At 55.5% G+C, this 22389-nt stretch overlaps 1 protein-coding gene and 2 pseudogenes across 1 annotated transcript; 2 read left to right on the forward strand and 1 right to left on the reverse strand.

Annotated features, from left to right (window-relative positions):
• The first annotated feature begins 227 nt into the window (after positions 1-227).
• On the forward strand, positions 228-5106 carry LOC116781307 (maestro heat-like repeat-containing protein family member 7). Its single transcript, XM_032677006.1, has 13 exons — positions 228-377; positions 622-809; positions 898-1035; positions 1315-1429; positions 1601-1738; positions 1949-2125; positions 2259-2408; positions 2567-2668; positions 2870-2972; positions 3243-3299; positions 4059-4242; positions 4777-4924; positions 5059-5106. The coding sequence occupies exons 1-13, from the start codon at positions 243-245 to the stop codon at positions 5104-5106; spliced, it is 1683 nt and encodes a 560-aa protein (XP_032532897.1). The 5' UTR covers positions 228-242.
• Positions 5107-6117: 1011 nt separating this feature from the next.
• Positions 6118-6740, forward strand: LOC116781308 (annotated as a pseudogene).
• An 8916-nt stretch (positions 6741-15656) lies between these two features.
• Positions 15657-17305, reverse strand: LOC116781328 (annotated as a pseudogene).
• Between the last annotated feature and the right edge of the window lie 5084 nt (positions 17306-22389).

Here is a 22389-nt window from a genome sequence, read left to right on the forward strand (position 1 = left end):
ATCCCATCCCCCTGGACAGCCTGTCCCAAATGGTGTGCCAGAGAGATGGAGACTTCCAGGACACTCCAGCTCCTCTCTTTGCCAGCTTTGGCATGGCAGCCCCCAATCCTGAGGCCAGCCTGCCTCCCTGCCCCACAAGGCACCGTGGTTCTGTCACCTGAGCCCCGCAGCTGCCCAGGCCACAGAGCTGTGTCCCAGACCCCCCTGAGCCAGAGTTGTGACTCCACAGAGCTGCTTGCACCATGTGGAAGACGCTCATCTCCTCCAGAGGGACTAAGGAGCTGGTGCTGCAGATCCTCTTCCGTGTGCTGGAATACTGGCCAGCGCACAGGAGACGCACCTCTGATGGGGATGAGAGGGATGTCTTTGCCCTGGCTGTGAGTTTCTTGAGCTGGCCTCTGCTCGCCCCCACATTGCCTCTGGGACGCCTTTCCATCCTCCCTCACCACTGCTTCTCCCTGCCCCAGGCACTGGGCTGCAGGCCTGCCTTAGGGGCAGGTTCAGGGCAGCAGGCCGGGGGATCCCCCTGTGTCTCCCCTGGCCTGTTCCTGCCACTCTTGGGCCCTGCCACATGGACATCTGGGCCCTGCGAGCTGTCTCTGGGTGCTTTGTCTTTGGCAGGCAACTGTGGCACTCTGGGAGATCCTCCAGCTGTCCTGGTGCCCAGGGGCAGTGAAGGACAATTTCCCCCGCCTCCTTCTGACTCTGCTCTTCCAAGTTTTCATCAGCACAGAGGAGATGTCAGAGCAGGTCGAGACCTTCTGGAGGCGATGTCGGGAGCAGCGCAGCCTTCCCCCCAACCCCAACAGGTGCTCCATCCCAGTCCCCTCTCCCTGCCACGCCCCTGGGGCTGGGGCCAGGGCTCTGTGCCTGACCTGGGCTGTGCTCTGCACACAGGTTTGCAGTGCAGACCATTAAAGCCCTGCTGCGCCAGCTGCTGGATGAGGACGTGCTGATGGTGATCGGTCGCAAGTGTGGCTGGGACATGCTCCTCAAGGCTGACAGCCACCACTATGCAGTGGGTCTGCTGGCCAGGTGAGAGCCCTTTCTCCCCACTGCCCCTGTCATTTCTGCCCTGTGCACAGGCCACCCTACACAGTGCCCGTGCTGCTGGGCCAGAGGGCCTTGGCAGCCAGGGATGGCTGAGCAGAGTGGAAAAGGCGGAGAGGGGCGGCTGCACAGGAGGAGCCACCTCCCAAAGTGCCCACGTCCTCTCCTGGGCTGGTGGCCAAAGACCAGGCCTGTGTGAGTCAGTCCCAGGAGAGCTTTGCCCACCTGGCTCAGGGTCTCTGGCACCTTTATTCCCCCTTGCAGGGAGCTGTGCCGTGTCTCCCGCTCCTTCTGCCGCAGCATCGCCGTCAGCCTGCTCCCGCGGCTCAGCAGGGGAGAGCCCCTGTGGGAACTGCCTGCCCTGGCCTTCCTGGTGGAGGTGAGCCTGATGGCGAGCGCTGCCTGGCCCAGCTGCCTCCCCCTCTCTGCCCTCTCACAGCCGCAGCCGCCCGGGACGGTGCCTGCACCCTGTGCTGCTGCCTGGGCCCAGCCCCGGGCGGGTCCGGGCTCCTGCCGGCCGGGCCCCCCATCACTGCTCCCTGCCTTTCAGGTCCTGCACTGCCTGAACCCCAGACAATGTGGGCCCAGCGTCCTGCAGATTATTTCCAGGTGCCTGCGCAGCCAGTGCCCGGAGAGGTGTCGCCTGGCGCTCCGAGGCCTGGTGGTGCTCAGCAAGGCTCCCGCAATGGTGAGCAGGGGGCAGGGGCTGAAGCCGGGCCGGCAGCGTGCGGCTGTGCAAGGCAGTAGCTTGGCCTTGGCTGGCCTTTGGCAGCTGTGCCAGCTGCTCCCAGCTCTCCTCCTCCCCGTTCAGCTGCCCGACTCCTTTGGGACGCACCTTTGGCCTCTGGGCCCTGCGGCAGCAGCGTGGGGCTGCACCACAGCATTGTGTTCCACACAGGCTAAGAGCATCTGGAGCCTGAATGAAAGCCTCCTGGAGCTACTGCAGGATGCAGACAGTGATGTCGTTGAGATGACCCTCTCTGCATTCATCAATGTGCTCCACTTGAAGACCATCCAAATATCCAGCCCCACTGCCCTGAAGTTGCTTGAGGCGCTGCGGCCACTCTTTGACAACGTAAGGCTCTGTGCCCCTCATCGTGGGCACTGAGTGCTGCCAGGAAACTTTGGGCCCAGTGCCTTTTCAGGCCTGTGCCCTGGTGGGCCTGGAGAAGCCAGTGCTGAGGTCTTTTCCTCTTCCTTTGCCCCAGGAGCACAGCCAGCTGCAGCAGCTCTCCATGCTCCTCTTCCGGGAGGTGATGGAGGCGACAGAGAGGAGCAAGAGCCTAAAGCCACACGTGTACCTGAGTCTGGTGCCATTCTACTTCAACTGGCACGATGAGAACCAGCGTGTGGCAGAGGTGAGGACTCGTGGGCTCTGGTGTCCCCATGGCAGGAGGCTGCTGTGCCTCCTGCCCTGGCCCATGGTCGCCTGCAGCCTCCTCCTGGCCTTGGCACAGGGATGCGGGTGCTGTGCCCTGGGCTGCGGTGCCATGGCCCGCTCTCTGTTGCTGTGCAGGCCTCTCGGAGAGCACTGTTTGGTGCAGCCAGGTTACTGAAGTGGAGGGACCTTGAGCACTTGGTGACCATGGAGCAGCCGTGGAGGTTTCCCGAGTGCCTGGTAAGGACGGTCCCAAAGCCCCAGCCCCTGGCTCCCCGGGATCACCCAGCCCTCTGCTCCCCCCAAACCCAGCCCCAGTAGCTGCTGGATGGGCCTCAGGGCTCTGTGAGCAGGGGAACCCCGTGCTGGGGGCAGGGAGCACCCGGCCAAGGGGCAGAGCCTGAGCCCAGCCTTCCCTCTGTGCCCTGGCGCTCTTTGCAGCTGGAAAAGGACAGGAGCCGAGTGGGCCAGTACGTGCGCCAGGCCCTGCCGTACCTGGAGAGCCCAGAGGAGCCCCTGCGAAAGCTGGCCATCAAGTTTCTGGGTGAGTCACAAGGCCGGGGTCCCTCCCCGCCCCGCTGCAGCTCGGCCCCAGCCCCGGCTGCTGCAGCGGCAGCAGGATGAGGCCCAGGGCATGTGGAGCCCCGAGTGGCCTGGCCCCTGCTGCCACCCTGTGCCAGCCCAGCCCTGGGGCGTCCCCATGCGGGAAGGCCCCGGGCTCAGCCCTGCCAGGCCAGGAGGCCGTGTGGCCGGGCTGGCAGCGCCGCTGCGGGAGACCTGTGCCTCTGGGGCCTGACAGGCTCTGTGTTCCCAGGGATCGCCGCCAGGTCCATGAAGCAGGAGCAGCCAGAGCTGCAGCTCATCTGCCAAGGTGAGCGAGAGCACCTTCTAGCTAATCCCTTTGGACCCTGCTCCCTCCTGGCCATGGCAAGAGCTGGCTGGGATGGCCCTGGCAGGAGGGGCTCCTCACGTCCCCACACCCCTGGCCTCTCACCTTGGCTCTCTTCCTTTCTCTTTCAGCCCTTCAAGGCATGACTGATGACAGCCCTGCCATCTCACACCTGGCATGTGAAACGCTCCGCATCATCAGAGCTGTACGGAGAACTCCGTTCTTCCCATTCTGGTAGTCTCCATTCCTGCCTCTTCCAGCCCATAGATGTGTGACAGAGGACATCAGACTTGCCATGGCAGGCCTGGCAATTCAACACTGCTATGTGCTGAGAGCTGTACAGATGGCTCCCTACTCCAGATTCCAGCAGTTCCAAGACTGGCTGTGCAGGGCGTGGCAGGCCTGGCCTTTTCTGCAGGGCAGTGTCTGCCTGTGCTGCTGACGCTCTGTGGAGAACTGATGGCGGAAGCTCCATCTCCTGGAGCCACCTGAGCCTGTGGGGAAGATGCTTCTTCCTTGCAAGCACCTCCTTTGAGCTCAGCATGGGAATATTACATCCATGTTATCACATACAGAAGCCCAGGAGGTTTTTTTGGTACCCAGTGTGCACAGAGCCTTGGGGAAGAGGGGAAAAGGGCTCCTTGTGCTCAGCAACACTTGTCCCGCTGTGCAGCGTGCCAGCAAAAGCAAGCAGAAGCCCCTTGGCCTTTGGTGGTTCTGCTGGAGCCTCAACGTTTCCAGCAGAGGCTGGAGCTGTGGGGAACCCTGAGCACCTTGTCTTTGGAGATGGCCACAAGCCCTCCCCCAGCCAGGAAGCAGCGTCTGTGTCCTGCCTGTGTGTTGCTGGCTGGATTGCTCCGGGCTCCCAAGTGCCTCTGGAGCGGCTCCTCTGGAGCTCCTTCAGGGCTGCGCCGCTGCCGGGCAGGTTGGTGGGGCTGGGGGAGACCCGCAGGGGAGGGGGCGCTGGGAGGCCAGGAAGGGCTGAGGTGCTGTGGAGGCCCTGATGGGACAAGGGAGTGGGAAGCCTTGAGGGGAATCTGGGAGGGGGTGGGTGGCAGAAGGCTGCGAGGGGACAGACTGGGTGCAGTCCCCGAGGGGCAGGGTGAAGGGAAAGGCCCCCAGGACTTGGGTGGGGCAGAGGCCATAAGCAGCCCCCAGGCAGCCACCTCCTTCCCTGCCAGCCGGCTGCTCTGGTGCTTTCCCAAGGCATCTCCCAGCCCTGTGGCAGAAGCCCTGGAGGCCAGGCCTCAGCAGCAGGGGGGGCACACCCCCAAGGTGGCCAGGCTGGCCTGGCTGGGGACAAGGAGGGCAAGGGGGCCCTGCCAGGGCACGTCCTCTGGGTGCTACCAGCCAGGGGCAGTGGCACAGGCAGGGCTGGCGGCCAGCCCGGGCCCCCGCGGCTGCCCAGGCCATGGGGCTGTGGCCGACACCCCCCTGAGCCGGAGCTCTGGGCCTGCAGAGCTGCTGCCACCACGGGCAGGGCGCTGGGCTCCTCGGGCAGGCCTGCGCACTCGCTGCTGCCCAAGCGGCTCTGCGCCCCACAGACAACAGCACCAGAGGCTGCCCAGGAGCAGCAGCACCCACAACGCCTGGGCCTCCTCACCCAGGTACCCACACCCGCCAGGACACCAAAAGTGGGCAGACTGTGGGCACAATTGCACCCGCTTTGGCAAAAGGCTTCAGGGCAAGTGGCCACCACAGCTTTCCAGTGACTCCCCAGCCTCACAGCAACCCTTGGCAGCTTCAGCTGCAGCCTGACATCCTGACTGACTTCAACGGCCCTGCTTGAGGCTGGACGCGCCTTCCACACTCAGGTCTCCCCAGTCAGCGCCACTGGTACCATCCTTAGAGACTCTGCTGGGACACCAGCCTCGGGATGCAGCTGCTCAACCTCTCCTCCACGTAGGCACCTTCAAAACACGGGCATGGGCTTCTAAACTCTACATTCAGCACTTGAGGGCAACCAATGAAGAAGCAGCAGAAGCTGAAGTAAAGCAGGGCCTCATGTGGCAGAGCTTCAGGGATGGAGGGAAAGAAACACTGTGGTGTCTGCTTGTGCTGGTTTAAAGGTAAACCAGCAGGGGAAATGAACTCAACTCAAAAGAGAGATTATAAGTCAGAATAACAATTTAATAAAATAACACAAGAAGTACGATTATACAGACAAACAATTGGTTTTAACCCACAAAACCCAAATATATAACCCAGCACCCTGGGGCACGAACAGAGTGGTGTTCTTTGGGCCCCCCTGAGTCGAAAGTAAAAGGAGAGGGAAAAATCTGTTGGTGAGAGTGCTGTTGCAGTCTGGTCAAGAGTGGTGGTTGCAGTCTGGCTGAGAGTGGTGGTCTGCAGTCTGGCTGAGAGTGGTGAGCTGCAGTCTGGCCAAGAGCGGTGAGCTGCAGTCTGGTCAAGAGCAGTGGCCTGCAGTCTGGTCAAGAGCAGTGGCCTGCAGTCCTCCTCTGGATCCCACGAGTGGTGAAAAGGTTCCGAAACTCCAAGTTTATATATTCTCCAGTTCAGGTAGGAATGCTCAGTCCTTCCCTCAGAGCGGGGAATTCCATAGAAGGGTATGAGGACAGGAACATCTTCCTATTTCGCAGGCCTCTACTGATAACAGCTTCTGGGAAATGGCATGGAAGGCTATAGAATACACAGGTTTGGGCTACACCCATCCAGTGATGAATCAGTCCCAGGTGTTCTAACTAGGACAGACACCAGAACCATCACCTACACAGGATGTGCTGCACAGGTTTTTGTCTACATAATCTTTCTTAGAGCAGAGTTTTCCCTCCTCACCATCATGTGCTACGACCGCTACGTTGCCATCTGCAAACCCCTGCACTACGGGACCCTCCTGGGCAGCAGAGCTTGTGCCCACATGGCAGCAGCTGCCTGGGCCACTGGCTTTCTCAATGCTCTGCTGCACACAGTCAATACATTTTCCCTGCCCCTGTGCCAGGGCAATGCCCTGGACCAGTTCTTCTGTGAAATCCCACACATCCTCAAGCTCTCCTGCTCATACTCAGGCTACCTCAGGGAAATTGGGCTCATTGTGGTTAGTGCCTGTTTAATATTTGGTTGTTTCATATTCATTGTTTTCTCCTATGTGCAGATCTTCAGGGCTGTGCTGAGGATCCCCTCTCAGCAGGGACAGCACAAAGCCTTTTCCATGTGCCTCTCTCACCTGGCCGTGGTCTCCCTGTTTATCAGCACCTTATTCTTTGCCTACCTGAAGTCCCCCTCCATCTCCTCCCCATCCCTGGATCTTATTGTGTCACTCATGTACTCGGTGGTTCCTCCAGCACTGAACCCCCTCATCTACAGCCTGAGGAACCAGGAAATCAAGGATGCCCTGAGGAAACTGATAACTGGGTGTTTTTCAGAAGCAATAAACTCTCCTTCTTCTGCAATGTACCTCATTGAAAGCCAGTCCTGTTATGGACTTCATTAAAGGTCCACCATATCTTGTCTATTTTTTACTTCTGGTAGGGCTGTTATTTTTGTGAGAATTTGTTCACACCAAAAAATCTTTTTATATATAAAGATATCTATAAAAAGTATATACATATATATACATATATATATATATATATATATATATATATATATAAAAACACCATTTTCAATTCAGTGTTTGCCTTTGTAGCCTGGTCCACAGGCTGTACAAATTGACAATTGCACTCGCTGTGTGCTTAAACCAAATAAAAACTCTGCATTGACTTGTTTGCCTGACATCTTTCCTCTCTGACTTCTCTGCAGCTGCAGGCTCGGGGCCTCTGTGCAGAGCTGGGCCAGAAAAGAGTCCCAGCAGAGCAGCACTGCCAGGGAGCAGCAGCCCTTCTCCTGCATGGCCTCCTCTCCCTTCCCTTCCACACTGTCCTGCAGAGCCCTGTGTTGTTGGAGCCTCAGTGCTCTGGCAGTCGGTGCCAGTCCTGCTGCAGGACTGTCCAGGGACTGCAGGCAGGGACAGCCACGGGCACTGCTGGCCCAGAGCTGACCTCTGCAGCAGCACTGCCATCCTGCAGGGGCATCTCCTCAGGGCACGGCCTCAAAGCTTCCATCTGCTTTCCACTTGGCTCTCCAGGATGTGCCCAACACAACACCCTGCAGAGGAAAACAGCAGTGACCAGCACAAGGGGGGCAGTGCTCAGGGTGGGGGCACCCAGCAGTGCCCTGGCACAGCCAGCGCCGCTGCCAGCACTGGCCTCTCACCCCAGGCCATTGGGCTTGTTCTTCCCTCCAAGGAGGGACAGCAAATGACCAGCTCAGGAGTCCACGTTTGCACTGCATGCACAAGACATGCCCATGTGTCACGGCTTGGGGCTGGGGGGGTGGAAGGCTCAGACAAAGTTGATGGCAGAAGCCGTCTCGTTGAGCTACGAGGGGCAGAAAGGACCCCCTTGCTTTCCAAATTCCTTCTCAGAGAGGAGCCTGGCTGTGGCTGGATCCAATCTCAGGCTCAGAGTTTGGTTTCGATTGAAGGAATTATAGAGGTGTGATTCAATCACTTTGTCCTGCAGGTTTTAGTGATGGCAAATCAGAAATAGTTCTATAAAATGAATTATTTATTATGACAAATAAACAAACAGTTAATCAGACAAGAGAACAGATGAAAGACATTAAACAGAATTATTTACTGTGCAGTACAACTCCTAGTAGTATAGTGTCAGATAGGACAGTGCAGTCTGTCAAAGTCATTCTATTAAAGCAATTGGATCAAAGCCAGCAAAAAGAAACAATCCTGAAGTAGAGATTGAAGTAACTCACCCCACAACAACAGGGGGTAGTTCTCTCAACCCCTGGGCAGTGACCATGAAGAGCTGTCCCTGCTTCATGGCAGAAGCTCCACACACTTCAAGGAAATCTGCGGAAGAATCTGCCCCACGAAACTTGGATGGGGCTTTTATAGTTATCAAGGGCTTGACTGCTGGACATATTTGGGGGCCAGGGAGCAGCTTCTCTGTCGAATCCTGCTTCAAAAAGCAGGATGTGTGTTTGAAGTTTCAGGAAGCATTTTGGGTTTAGCATAATTCAACATTAAAAACAGCACCTTGACACCAGCAGTAACTCACCACAGAGACCTTGCATTGTTTGCATTCTCTGACCATAGTTTAGGTGTTATCCGAGCAGAGCATCATGCCAGAAACAGTCCTTTGATTCCATGAGGTTGCAAAAACTCTCAGGGTTCCTTTGGTTCCATGAGGTTCTGGAGTGTCACAATGGCCCTGATGATTTTATGAGTTTCCACTATTTCCCATGATTCCTTTGGTTCCATGAGGATTGAGAGAGTCACAATGGCTCCTTGGTTCCAGGAGGTTCCTCAGTGTCACAATGACCCCTTGATTCGCTGACATTCCAAAGAGTCTCTTGGATCCTTTGGTTCCTTAAGGCCCTGCAGTGTCACAATGGCTCCTTGATTCCACCATGTTCCAAAATATCCCAGGGTTCCCTTGGCTCCAAGAGGCTCCCCAGTGCCCCACCGGCCCCTGGATTCCAGCAGGCCCTGCAGTGTCCCAGTGGCCACTCGGTTCCCTGAGCTCCTGTTGGGGTTGAGCTCAATTTCCCCATCCCCTGCTGTGCTCAGATGCCGTGAGAACTGCAGAGAAGCGAGCTGCGAACACGGCGGGCCCTGGTCCTCTTTGGTGGCCGGGGCTGCCCCGAGAGGGAGTCCCCGGCCGCTGCCCCCGGAGCCGCCGCGCCGTCCCCTGAGCGCGGCTGAGGCGGCAGCGCTGGAGCGGGGCCGTGTCTGCCCGGAGCCGCCGCTGCCACGAGGCTGCCGCCGCTGCCGCTTTTGGCCTGCGCTGCCCCGCAGCCGCCCGGCCCCGGCTTCCCAACACTGCCGGCGCCTGCGAGCGGAGCCGGCGCTCCTGCAGCGCCTCGGAGTCGCTGCTCCGCCGCCACAGCGGCTGCCGCCGGCCTCTGTGCCCGGAGCCGCCGCTGCCACGGGGCTGCCGCACTCACCGCCGGGGTTGCCGCTCGCGCAGCCGCCGCTCTGCCCCGGCTGCACCGGGACCCGGCACCGCCTCGGGCCTGCGCTGCCGCCTCAGCGGCCACAGGCACAGAGCCATGGGGGGACCTTTGCTCTGCCACTCATGGGGCCTGCCTTGGTTCTGCTTGGGGCTGGGCTTTAGGAAACTTGCTGTTCATTTTCATGCTCCACTGGAACAGCTCCTGAATTCCAAAGGTTTCCTAATCCAGGGGAGGGGTTTCTGTGGCATCGGAGGGGCCGCCCCTCGGGACACATTGTCAATAAACCATCCAGCTGACTGGGATGGGTTGGCTTGTGATCAGTCAGTGCTTTGGGGAATGCTCTGTTCTGGTTGAATGTTGCCCTATAACCTTTTGCCAAGCTTCGTTTTTTTCTGAAGTTTGCCATTAAAAGTGTGTTATTTACCACTTGAGAAAATGTGTGCAGTGTCTTCTCCCTTGTGATCTCTCTCAAGGTATTATAAGAACTGAAGGCCCTTTTCAAATAACTGTGGGGAGGATACTTTTGGTGCCTTTTCTATTTTTCAGAGTAAAACCCCTTTGCTGAACTCGAAGCTCAACCCTGGGGTCTTACAGTCACCATCCCTGGAAGTGTTCAAAAAACATGGAGCTGTGGCATTTGAGGACACGGTTCATTGGGGGCAATGCCAGTGTTGGGTCAATGGTTGCACTCCATGATCTCAGAGGTCTTTTCCAACCTTAACAATTCTATGATTCTGTGGTGACTCAATCACTTCCCTGGACATTCTGTTCCAATGCTTGATAATCCTTAGCCATCCCTTTGATGCTGCAGCCAAGGAACAGACCAGTGATTCTCACAGTGTTCCTGGATCACAGGATGTCCAAAGCCAAGGACATTTCCATCATCACCTTGTCCTTCCTGCAGATCAGAGTCACCTGAAGCCTCCAGGCCCTCCACGGTGGCAGAGACCCCCCCAGGCAGCAAAGCCCTATAGCTCCTCTAGGTCTGGAGGTTCTTTGCAGCAGCTTTGTAGCAGAGCTGCCAGATGGGCCATCAAAGGGGATGCTCAGCTGGGTCTGAAACCTGGGTGATCTTTGTCAGCCTTGGATCAGTAGAATGATGGAAGAGTTTTGGTAGGAAGGGACCTTTGAAGTTCTATTCCAACTCCCCTGTAATGAGCAAGGCCCTGTTCAGTTACATCAGGTTGCTCAGAGCCCCGTCCAACCTTACCTTGAATGTTTCCAGGGATGAGGCATCACCTCTTTGGGAAACCTATGCCAGTGTTTCACCACCCTTAGTGTAAAAATTCTTGGTTATATCTACTTCAAACTTGCCTTTTTTTAGTTGAAAACCATTTGTCCTATCACACCATATCTAGGCCCTACAAAAAGTTTGTCCCCATCTTTCTTAGAAGTCTCTGTGGTGGTGCATCCTCCCCCCATTGTCCTCAGGCCTGGTCGATGATCTCAGGAGCTCCTGACAAGCCTTGACCAAACCAGCTGAGCAATGAAGAGCCCCTGGACTGGACCAGGGCTGTGGGGAAGTGTCCCTGGACTGGACCAGGTGCTTCTGGATGATACAGGTGGGAACAATCCAGAGTGGAACAGTTTGGGAACTCAGGAAAATCAGTCATCCCATGAAAGCCTTAAAACATTCCCTGCCTGAATCACAGCCCAAATGGAACAGTTTGGATACAATTCCCAAATAGTTTGGAAACTCCAGTCATTCCTGACACCAGGATGGAAATTCAGCAGATCACTAAAGCCAGTCCCCTTGGGAGCCCACACCCAGCAGGGCTGAGCTCCGGAGGCCCTGGCAGCTCCCCAGCACCTCCCTCTCAGTGGGACACCTCTGGCAGCCTCTCCCAGCTCGGGAACCCTCCAGTTTGCAACACTCCAAAGAGCGGCGCTGATGCCCAGGACAATTCTGATCCCCCTCCACAAACACTCCTCCAGCTGGGACCCTTGTCTGTTGGCAAACACAAAGGGATTGGTGGGAGTGTTTCCCTGACAACAAGGAGAATTTGGGAGAGGGACCTTTCCACCCCCAGCTCTTGATGTGTGCACACATCTCTGCCTGGGTGTGGCTGTGAATTGACTGTGGTGGGAATGTTGTTGTTGTGAATCTCTAATTCAGTCACTGTTAAAATTGTAGCACATGCTATTGAACCACTTGATAACTGTTCAACTGGTCAATGATGAAGTGCTACCAATCTCTTTTGTCCCCTTGTCTCTGGATCCAAATCCTTTGTGCCCTGACCCTCTTGCATCCCAAGGCATTGTGTAAATCATTCCCTTACATAAAAAAAAAATATATTTTTTGTGACTTCCACTTTAAAATCTTCCTCCTTAGCTAAACTACAAAACAACTCTATTTAGCTGTAGAAGTCTTTAAGACTTGAAGAAAATCAAAGGATAGAGAAATAATTTGTTTTGCAGTGTTTAAAATAATTTGTTTTTCAGTATTTTAATGGGTCCCACAGTGTGTTTGGAGCTGCATCAGCTGTCAGTCCAAGATGGGCCATGTCAGAACTGGTGAGGTTGGGGGTGAGGAGCAAGGTTGATCATCCAGGGTCAGTGTGGATCTCCTAAGGAGACACTCAGCATCAAGATCACTTGAAGAACACCTCTGTGACCTCTGAACTAAAAAATATCCATCATTGAATTAAAAAAAAAAATACAAACTTGGAAGACTTGTTTTGAAATTGCCTTGAAGACAATTAAAGGAAGACAAAGAGATCCTGAGGGATTTCTGCATTTTAATGAGCCCCACGGTGTGTTTGCAGCCCAGCCCATGATCCTGAGGTACTGAGAGAAGATTGAAGCAGCTGCTGAAGAAGTCAGAAGCCAAACTGCAAGTGCCTTGAAGCATTGCTGGGCCCCACTGAGGGCAGGCACTGCCAAAGCCTCCCCAGGGCCTCCTTGGAGCAGCTCCTTGGAGGCCAGGAGTGCAGGCAGACAAAGGCTCTGGGCAGGCCCCTGCACTGCTGAGCAAAGCCTGCCTTGGTTTTGTGGAGCACAAAGGCCAAGGCCTGAGCCCCAGGCCCTGGCCCAGCAGATCCTGTCCCTCCCGGCTGGCTCAGGGCTCTTTGGGGGGCACTGGGATGGGAGGGGGAGGAACAACAAAGGCCCAAAACTGGGCAACCCCTGCCAGGCTGCTGAGGGAGGGGCGAGGCAGAACCCAAGTGCAGAACCCGCCAGGAAAGTTGCTTGTGGTGGCCTGAGTGGCAGAGGCAGCTGCCAGAGGCAAGGGGACAAAGGCCTGGGTGCCTTTGGGCCTTGCAGCCCTGCCAGAGCCCTTGGCCATCTCTCCTGCAGGCTGTCCTGCCCTGGCCCTGCTGCTGCTCTGGCCTTGCAGGCTGCACACACCCCTCCTGCTTTCTCACCCCCTCCCAGCAGCATTTCTAGACCCTCCCTGATGTCTCTGCACCAGCTCTGGCTGTTCCCTGGAACACAAAGCCAGGCCATCACAATCTTGGTGACCTCTGGCACCATAAGGTTCCCCTTTCGAGTAACATTCCTTTTTCCCCACCTTCAGTCTGAACCTTCCAAGCTGCACATTATGAGTTTCTTTTTCTTTCCAGCACCAAGTAAAGCTCCATCCTGTCAGATCTCCTCTAGACCCTCTCCAGTTCTTCCTCCTTCCTCCACAATGGGGAACCTCACAGACAGACAGACCAGTCCAGATGTGGTGACCCCAGGGCTGAGTCCAGGGAGGTGACAACTCCCTTATCTGGGTGCCCACACTCCCCCCAAGGCAGCCCCACGTGCAGTTGGCCTTACAAACTTGGATCCTGAGCCCCTGTGCCACAGGACATCCCTCCCAGAGCCCAGGCCCTTCTCCTGGGGGTCACTGCAGAGCTGAGCAGATCCAGGTCACCTCCCATTCCTCTGCCAACCCCCTGGGCCTGCTCTGGGCCCTCCAGGTCCTTGTCCATCTTGTGGAATGAAGGGGCCATTAAACACTTGGGCCCTTGTGGAAAGAAAGGAACCCTGAAACATTTTGGAACCTCATGGATCCAAGCAGCCATTTGGAAAGTGCAGGCCCTTCTGGAAACAAAGGAACCCTGGGACATAATGGAAGCTCATGGATCTCAGGGGCCATTGTGACACTGGGGAACCTTATGGGCTCGAGGGGCCACTGTGACACCGCAGGGCCTCAGGGAACCCAAGGAACCCTGGGACACTGTGGAATCTACTGAAATCCATGGGTCACTCTGATGCTGCAGAACCGCATGGAATCAGTGGTCATTGTGACACTGCAGGGCCTCATGGAACCAAAGCAATGCAGGGACACTGTGGAATCTCATGGAACCAAGGGGCCCTAGTGACACTGAAGAGTCTCATGGAACCCACTGTGCCTCCCCAGAACTCCATGGAATCAAGCAGAGCCACTGCCTCCCCCCCGCCGCCGCACGGACCGGAGTCGCCGGCTCTGCCCCACTTGGACACCTCTGGAGTCAGCGTGTTCTTGGGCAGCACAACTGAGCTCAGACCAGAGAGTTTCCCACATTTTGCTTTGCCCCTCTTTTCCCTTGGTTTTGTTTTTTGTTCTTTGTTCATTGAGGGGGAAAAGGGGGAAGGGAGGCATATGTTGATCCCTGATTTTATCTGTTTACAAAAGGGAGGGCAGGGGGGGAGAGAGGAGGCAATTTCTCTCTCTGCTGTTGCTTTGAACTGTTCTGTTTGTTTTGCTGGTTTTGCTGCTGTGTTTCTTGTCAGTAAACTGCTATTTTTTCACTTGTACATCCCTGTGTTTTGTCTCCTTGTACTGGTAGGGATAAATGGAGAGTGAGTTCATTTTACTGGAGTTCCTGCCCCAGTATGTGTCTTTAAAGCAGGACAGGTTGCTCAAATGCTCCCTGAAATTTGGGATCGTCCACAAAGGACATGAAAATGTGTTTTGTCCTAATGTGCAGAGAGATAAAAAAGATGTTCTATAGAGGTGTTAAAGGGCTGATCACTGAGGGATTTCACCAGGAAGTTGCTGCCAAGAGGAATTTGTACCATGGATTTTATTGGACACTCTTCATTCAGCCAACTTCCCACCCACCACATCTTCCACTTCTTCAGTCCAGCTCGCACCAGTCTGGCCCTAAGAGAGCACAGGAGACCATGTCAAGGGCCTTGATAAAGACTGGACACACAACATTCCCTTCTTTTCCCTCCCACAGGGGTTCTGCAATCCCTGCCTTGTCCTTCCCATGCCTGGCAATGGCTGCAGGAGGACTTGCCCTATCCCCTTCCCTGCTGAGCCTGAGCAGTCTGGAACTCTGCCAACCCTCCTTGCTGCCCTGTTTGCAGACAGGTTCCATGTCTGCCTTTGCCAAGGCCCCAGGAAGCTCTGGGCTGGCTCTGGCCTTTCCAAGGGTTTGGGAGAGGTCTCCCAGTGACACTGCCCCGCCTCCCAATAGCCCTGACACCAAACCCTTTTCCATAGCCCACACTTCTAGAGGAGTGCCCAGGACACAACACAGGTTGTCCTGGTGGTTCTGGAGAATGAGAAGGGATTTCTCCCAAGAGGCCAACCCCTCCAATTGGATTTGAGTGCAGCTGAAAGGTTTCCTGAGCATTTTCCCTGGTGCCTCCCTGCCCTGAAGGTTTGTGGCCATCAGGCTGGAGCTGAGGGGGTTGGGCAGGTGCCTGAGGAGGGAGTAGAACAAGGGCTGTGTCCAACTGTGCCAGGAGGGCTGTGCTGGGCAAGGAGGAGGAGGCTGCAGAAAACAGTGGCACTGGGGAGGGGAGAGGAGCAGGTGGAGAGACCTTGTTCCTGCCCACACTGGGCAGGAGCTGCCCCAGGATGGCAGCTCTGAAGCACTCCCAGGATGTCCCTGGGAACAGGAGGGGAAGAGTGGATCTGAAAATGGAACGTGGAAAGCAGAGAGCAGGAGTGTCCTGGTGACACTGTAGGAGAGTTCCAGCCCTGGAGCAAGGTCACACAAGAAGTGACCCAGTCCATGCAGTGGCCTCAGAAGATCCCAGAGCATCCTGGAGATGCTGGAAGGGAGCCCAGCTCTGCTTCACAAGTTCCCAGGGCCTGTCCCTGCCTGTGCTCCAAGGGCTTCCAACCCCCAGGACTGTGCTCAGAGAGCACTCAGGCCTTACAGCGAGAAAGGGGCTCAGGAGGACAGTGTGGAAGTGGCAAGAGAGCAGCTCTGGGAAGACCAAGCACTGCTGCTCCCTGGCAGTGCTGCTGGGCTGGGATTATTGTCCCCTTCCCGTTTGCAAAGACACCCTGTCCTGCAGTGTGCTGTCCTTTAGGAACATCTGAGAAGAAGGGTCTTGGACAAAGAAGGTACTGCAGGGTCCTTTATTTTGTTTAAATACTCAGAGAGCACAATTCATCCTTTATACATCACTGGGTAAAATTCAGTGAGTAGACAATAAATTAGAAGGCAGATGCATAATAATATTTCATTGCAGAAAAAATTACTGCAAGAAGAATCCGATGACCTCCACGAAAAACCTGAGCAGGAAGGCTGGGCCATTAGTGAGTCCCATTCTGAATGCTACACACCAGAAAACAGGCACTTTATTGCTCCTGAAAAGCATCCAGTCATCATTTTTCTCAGGGCATCCTTGAGCTCCTGATTCCTGAGGCTGTAGATGAAGGGGTTCAGTGCTGGAGGAACCACCGAGTACAGAACTGACAGGGCCAGATCCAGGGATGGGGAGGAGATGGAGGGAGGCTTCAAGTAGGCAAATGTGCCAGTGCTGAGAAACAGGGAGACCACAACCAGGTGAGGGAGGCACGTGGAAAAGGCTTTGTGCCGTCCCTGCTGAGAGGGGATCCTGAGCACAGCCCTGAAGATCTGCACATAGGAGAAAACAATGAAAACAAAACAACCAAGTGATAAACAGGCAGTAACCCCAAGGAACCCAATTTCCCTGAGGTAACCTGAGTGTGAGCAGGAGAGCTTGAGGATGTGTGGGAGTTCACAGAAGAACTGGCCCAGGGCATTGCCCTGGCACAGGGGCAGGGAAAATGTATTGGCTGTGTGCAGCAGAGCATTGAGGAACCCAGTGGCCCAGGCAGCTGCTGCCATGTGGGCACAAGCTCTGCTGCCCAGGAGGGTCCCGTAGTGCAGGGGTTTGCAGATGGTAACGTAGCGGTCGTAGCACATGATAGTGAGGAGGAAATACTCTGCTGAGATGAAGAAGACAAAGAAAAAGAGCTGTGCAGCACATCCCATGTAGGAGATGGTTGTGGTGTTCTGGAGGGAATTGTGCATGGCTTTGGGGACAGTGGTGCAGATGCAGCCCAGGTCTGTGAGGGAGAGGTTGAGCAGGAAGAAGCCCATGGGGGTGTGCAGGTGGTGGTCGCAGGCTACGGCGCTGAGGATGAGGCCGTTGGCCAGGAGGGCAGCCAGGGAGATGGCCAGGAAGAGCCAGAAGTGCAGGAGCTGCAGCTCCCGCCTGTCTGCCAATGCCAGGAGGAGGAACTGGGCCATGGAGCTGCTGTTGGACATTTGCTGTTCCTTAGCACAGGGTCTGTTCAGAAAAGGAAAGCACAAGGAACAATTAAGACAGCCCTCTCTCAGCAAAGCCAGTGCAGTTCTCAGGGAAATCCCCTCCAAGTCAAAGCATTTCTTTTCTCTGGTTTGTGCTCTCTGAGGGTGCTGTGAGGAGCAGGAGCTCTGCCCATGTGCTTCCAAGGGCTCAGCTTTGCTCTGCTGCAGTGCAGACATGGAGATGGTTTGGGACAGCTCTGATGATCCCAGGGGATGTCACATGGAACCCAGCTTTGATGGAAAAGTTCAATTCCTGGACTGTTGTCTTGGAACAATTTGGGCTGCAGGAGAGAGGCACAGTGTATCCTTAAAATAATTTTGACTGGGTTTTTTGGTTACAGTCATAACACCTGGGAGTGTTTATTTAGGGGCATATTTTTCTGACTAGAAATCTGAAGAGTGTCGAGCCAGGACAGGCAGAAAAGCTGAGCTCTCCGTTGCTTATTGTAGAACCAGGAGAGCTGCAGTGCCTCTCAGCCTGTTTCCCATCTGCCCTGCACTTTCCCTCTTGCTGCCTTGAAGAGGAGTTCACACACAGATTCATCTTTAAAAACCCCACCAAGATCTGTGCTGAGAGCAGGGCAGCGCTGCTGGAAAGGGCAGCTCTGGGAAGTGTCCCCTGTGCCAGCCCAGAGGTGCAGCTGTGCTGGACAGAGCAGGACAGGAGCCCTACTGTAGAGAAGCCAAGGGCTGGGACAGGAGAGTGCCCACCCCCAAGGGAAGGCTCAGCACTGCCCAGGATCCTGTGCTCATTTCTGAGACTACCTGAAATATTCACCTCTGAGAGTAAAAGAGTTGGAAATTCAGTGCAGCCTCCTGACCTGAGAGAACAATGTCTCTGCTACAATGCCTGAGCAGGAAACACACCTCAGGACTAATTCCTTTCCTGTAACCCCTGTCTTTTGTGAGCTTTGCAAAAAGTTCTCCATTCTATATGGTGTAGTGGTGTGGAGCTGTGAGCAGGTCTGACCCTGCAACAGCGAGACATGGAAAAGATCCTCCCTCAGCTGCCAGGTTTGCTCCTTGCCCACAGCCCTTGTGCCCCAGCCCTGGGAGCAGCTCCCCAGGCCGGCTGAGAGCTGCCCCTGGCAGGCAGCAGAGTCCCTGCCCAGCACAGTGCCCTGGGCTGCAGGACCCTGCTCTGCCCCACAGCCCTGGGCACCCCTGGCTGCACCCCCGGCTTCACAGCTCTGCCAAAGGGCCCCAAAACAGCCCCTGCTCCCCCATCCCATCAGCTGGGGCTGGGCCAGCTTTAGGAGATGCCTCCAGGAGCTGCCCCTGCACTGCCCTGCAGCCCCAGACTCACCATGTGCAGTTCTGCCAAGGTTCCTCCTGCAGGGAGCTCTCAGCCATCCTGCCAGTGCTGAGCCCCTGGAAGCTCTGTCTGTGCCCTGCTGGTGTCCCTGAGCTGGCCTGGCAGTGCCCTCAGCCCTGCTGGGCTGTGCAGAGGAGCTGCTCACCAGCAGAGCTGTCTCTTTGAAGCTCTTCTTGCTTGCCAGGAGCTCCCTGTGTGCCAGGAGCCCGGCCCAGCTCAGCAGCACAGCAGCAGCCCCAGGCATTTCATGACCCTCAGGGGAGTTTGGTGTTGTTTACATGAGACTCAGTCCCTGAGAGGAAGTTCAAACAACTTTTCAAGAAGTCAAAGTGAGATTGAAACACTAAAGTTTCTTGTAGTGCTAATGAGTCTCACTGAGGGACACAACTGAGAACGTGTGCCCAGGTTCCAGTTAGAGCAGAAAACTGCAGACAGTGATGCCAAGGATGGACAAGCAAGGGAAAGGTGGCTCTGATGCTGAAGAAACCTTGACTTGTTTCCTTAATCCAAGGGGCCAAGCCCTGACCCCAGCACCTGGGAAGGCAAATCCTGTCCCTGCCTCATTCCTCAGGGCTCTTCCTGGGGCACTGGGATGTGGGATGTGCAATGCCAAGGGCAGGACCATGGGGTGGCACCTGCCAGGTTGCTGAGCAGGGACAAGGAGGCCAGGAGGCCCCAGGGCTGCAAGGGGCACTCCCCTCCTCCTGGCCTCAGGGGCACAGACAGCAGCCCTGGCCAAAGGCCTGCAGAAGGTGGCTGTGTCAGGGCCTTTCAGCTTCTCCCCCTCCCTGTCTCCTCTCCAGCCCAGGCTGTCCTACGGTGTCCATGCCCTGCCCCTTTCCCTGCAGGCTGTCGTCATCCCCCCGGCTGCCCCACCTGGCTGGCACCTTCCTGCACTGACATCTCTGCGTCCTCCCTGGCTCTTCCTGCACACACAAAGCCTTGGCCTCATCCAGACTCCTCCTGGGTGACATATTGCAGCACAACAATGACCTTGGAGGGAAATTTCTGACTTCTTGTCACCAGTCTAGGCCACCCCAGCTGCCCTTGGTGGCACTAGTTCTTCCTTAGGCTGTTTTCTGCCAGCAAGAAAAGCTCCACCAGCTCTCACACCCCCCTTCCAGACCTCTCAGGCTACTCCTCTACTGTCCTCCACTGACCCCTGAGTCCTCAGCCTCTGTATATGGGTCATGGGCTTGAGGCCCCAAATTCCTTCCTGGGACATCTCTGGGACCTCTCCAAGGTTTTGGAAGATGACAATAGAGTACTCTTATCCCAGAAAACACAGAATGACACTTTTTTCCAAGGGTTGTCTTGGCAGAATGAGGCACAATCTCTTTAAACTTTCTGGCACAAGGGAGCTCTGAGCTCTGGGTACAGAGGGAGCTCCAAGTGCCAACCACTGGAGTGGGAGCTACAAATCATCAGGGCTGGTGTTCTTTGGAGGGCCAGACACTGGTGAGAGTGGTGTGTGTGTGCACATGGAAGGACTTGAAGGGCACAGTGAACTGTCTCAAAACACTGTCAAAGCAGGAAAATCCCATAAGGTGCCACAACACATAAGCACTGGTGGCAAACAGGAAGGCCTTTAATTCCAAGGCCTAAAGGGAGGTGAAGTTTTGCAAGTAGCCCCCAGGACAGAATTGCACTGTGCAGAGTGTGGGAAAGAGCAGACAGCCCCAAGAGGAAGCCAGGGCTGGTAAGGCAGGTCTGGGGAACCCATCCAGACAAAGATTCCCACCTGCAGACTGGAAGCACACCGGGCAAAACTCCCACCATGGCAAACTGTGGGAAAGGAAGCAAGTCCTTGTCCACGTGCCAACCCAAGCTGTGGGAACAGCATCTACCCCCCTGAATACCCTGGGCTTGGGCTGTATAAAAGTGATAGCCCAGAAGCACAACTTGGGGACCCTCCACCGAGCAGAGCAGGGGGAAGAAGGACCAGTGGAAGCCTCAGGGATTTACGTGGGGTGATACATTTACTTCATCTCTGTCTCTCTCTCACTGGCTTCCCGCCACCCCTTTCTTCTCTCTCTCTCTCTTTCTATTTCTTTCTCTGTCTCTCCCTCCTATTTACTGTTAAATCAAACCTGGACTGCTGACTTTGACACATGGTCTCCTTTGCAGCTGAATTTGGGCAGAGGCGTCTTTTCATAATGGGAACCTGACAGTATCCCTGAGGTTTTACAGTGTGGGAATGGCCACTGGATTCCATGAGGTTCCACAGAGTCTCAGGGTCCATTTGGCTCCGTAAGGCTCTGTGGTGTGATAATGGACCCTTGATTCCATGAATTTGCAAAATGTCTCAGGACTCCTTTGGTTCTAGGAGGCCCCACATATCACAGTGGCCCCTTGGTTCCATGAGATTCCACAGTGTCGCAGGAATCCTTTGGTTCCATGAGGCCCTGCAGTGTCACAGTGGCCTTTGAGTCCCCGAGGTTCCTCAGTGTCACAATGGCCCCTTGATTCTGTGAGGTGCCGAAATGTCTCAGGGCTCCCTTGGTTCCCTGAGGCCCTTCATGGCACAATGAATCCTTGGTTCCATGAGGTTCCAGAGTGGTTCCATGAGGTTCCACAGGATTCCTTTGATTTCACAAGGCCCTGCAGTGTCACAATGGCCCCTTGATTCCATGAGTTTCCACAGTCTCCCAGGATTCCTTTGGTTCCATGAGACCTTGCACTGTCACAATGACCTCTTAATTCCATGAGTTTTCACATTGTCACAATGCTCCCTTGATTCCATGAGATTCCCCAGTGTCCCAGGGTTCCTTTGGCTCCAGAAGGCCCTACAGTGTCACAATGGCCTATTTACTCCAGGAGGTTCCACAGTGTCCTTGCTGGAACACACAGGGCTGTAATGTTGTCACCCCTGCAGAGCTGCCTCCAGCTCTGGGCTCCAGCCCAGGAAGGACATGGACCTGTTGGAGCGAGTGCAGAGGGGAGCAGCAAGAGGATCAGAGGGCTGGAGCAGCTCTGCTGTGAGGAAAGGCTGAGAGAATTGGCTTTTTTTGCCTGGAGAAGAGAAGGCCTTGGGGTGATCTAATTGTGACCTTCAGAAAGATGGAGAGAGATTATTTACAAGGTCTTGGAGTGACAGGACAAGGGTAATGGCTTCACACTGACAGAGGGAAGGGTTAGATGGGATATTAGAAAGAAATTCTTTATGGGGAGGGTGATAAGGCCCTGACACAGGTTGCTCAGAGAAGTTCTGGCTGCCTCATCCCTGGAAGTGTTCAAGGCCAGGCTGGATGGGTCTCAGAACAACCTGATGCAGAGTCGGGGGTTGGAACAAGTTGTTCTTTAATGTCCATTCCCACCCAAACCATTCCATGATTCTGTGACTGGTGGGGATGTGGTGGTCAGAACCGTCTTGGGCACAGAGACCCCAAAATGGTAGAGTTTTCCTTTCTGAGTGAAGGAAGGAGGGGCAGCAGAACTGACACCTTGGACTGCTGGTGGCCCGACTTTGGCTCTGCAGAGGGATCTGGACAGACTGGATCAATAAGGCCACATGCCAGCACCTGCACTTGGGTCCCAACACCCCCCTGGAACACTGCAGGCTGGGGACAGAGGGACTGGAGAGCTGCTCAGCAGGAAGGGATTTGGGGGTGCTGCTTGACAGAGACTGGATATGAGCCAGAGTGTGCCCAGGGGGACAAGAAGGCCAAGGGGATCCTGGCCTTTGTGGAGAAGAGTGTGGCCAGCAGGAGCAGAGAACTGATTGCCCCTCTGTGCTGGGCACTGGGGAGGCCCCCCCTGGAGTGCTGTGTCCAGTTGTGGCCCCTCAGTGCCAAAAGGCCCTTGAGGGGCTGGAGCGTGTCCAGAGAAGGGAACGGAGCTGGGGAAGGCTCTGGAAAACATGTCTGCTGAGGGACGGCTGAGGGAACTGGGCTGGTTGAGTGTGGAGAAGGGGAGGCTCAGGGGAGACCTCATTGCTCTCTGCAATGACCTGAAAGGAGGTTTTAGTGTGGTGGGGGTTGGTCTTTTCTGCCAAGGCTGTAGTGTAAGGTTGTGAGGGAATGGCCTTAAATCACCTTGGGCAAGGTTCATATTAGATATTAAAGAAATCTTTTTCCACTGAGAGAGTGTTCAGGTATTGGAACAAGTAGCCCAGGGAGGGGGTGGAGTCTCTGGAAGTGTTCAGGTGTGTGGTGGGTTGACTTTGGCTGGACACCAGGTGCCCTCCCAACTGCTCTATCACTCCCCTGCCCAGCGGGACAGAGGAGAGAGTAGGGTGGAAAAAAACAACTCGTGGGTTGAGATAAGGCAGTTTATTTAAAGCAAAAGAGCAGGGTTT

The sequence above is a fragment of the Chiroxiphia lanceolata genome (assembly GCF_009829145.1).
Source record: "Chiroxiphia lanceolata isolate bChiLan1 chromosome W unlocalized genomic scaffold, bChiLan1.pri scaffold_40_arrow_ctg1, whole genome shotgun sequence".
Taxonomy (NCBI): domain Eukaryota; kingdom Metazoa; phylum Chordata; class Aves; order Passeriformes; family Pipridae; genus Chiroxiphia; species Chiroxiphia lanceolata.

Bases quoted from the DNA above. Each gene is read 5' to 3' on its own strand.
- LOC116781307 (XM_032677006.1), top strand. From the start codon at position 243: ATGTGGAAGACGCTCATCTCCTCCAGAGGGACTAAGGAGCTGGTGCTG. The intron at 810-897 runs GTGCTCCATCCC...CTCTGCACACAG, and splicing joins CTTCCCCCCAACCCCAACAG to GTTTGCAGTGCAGACCATTA. The intron at 2,973-3,242 runs GTGAGTCACAAG...CTGTGTTCCCAG, and splicing joins GCTGGCCATCAAGTTTCTGG to GGATCGCCGCCAGGTCCATG.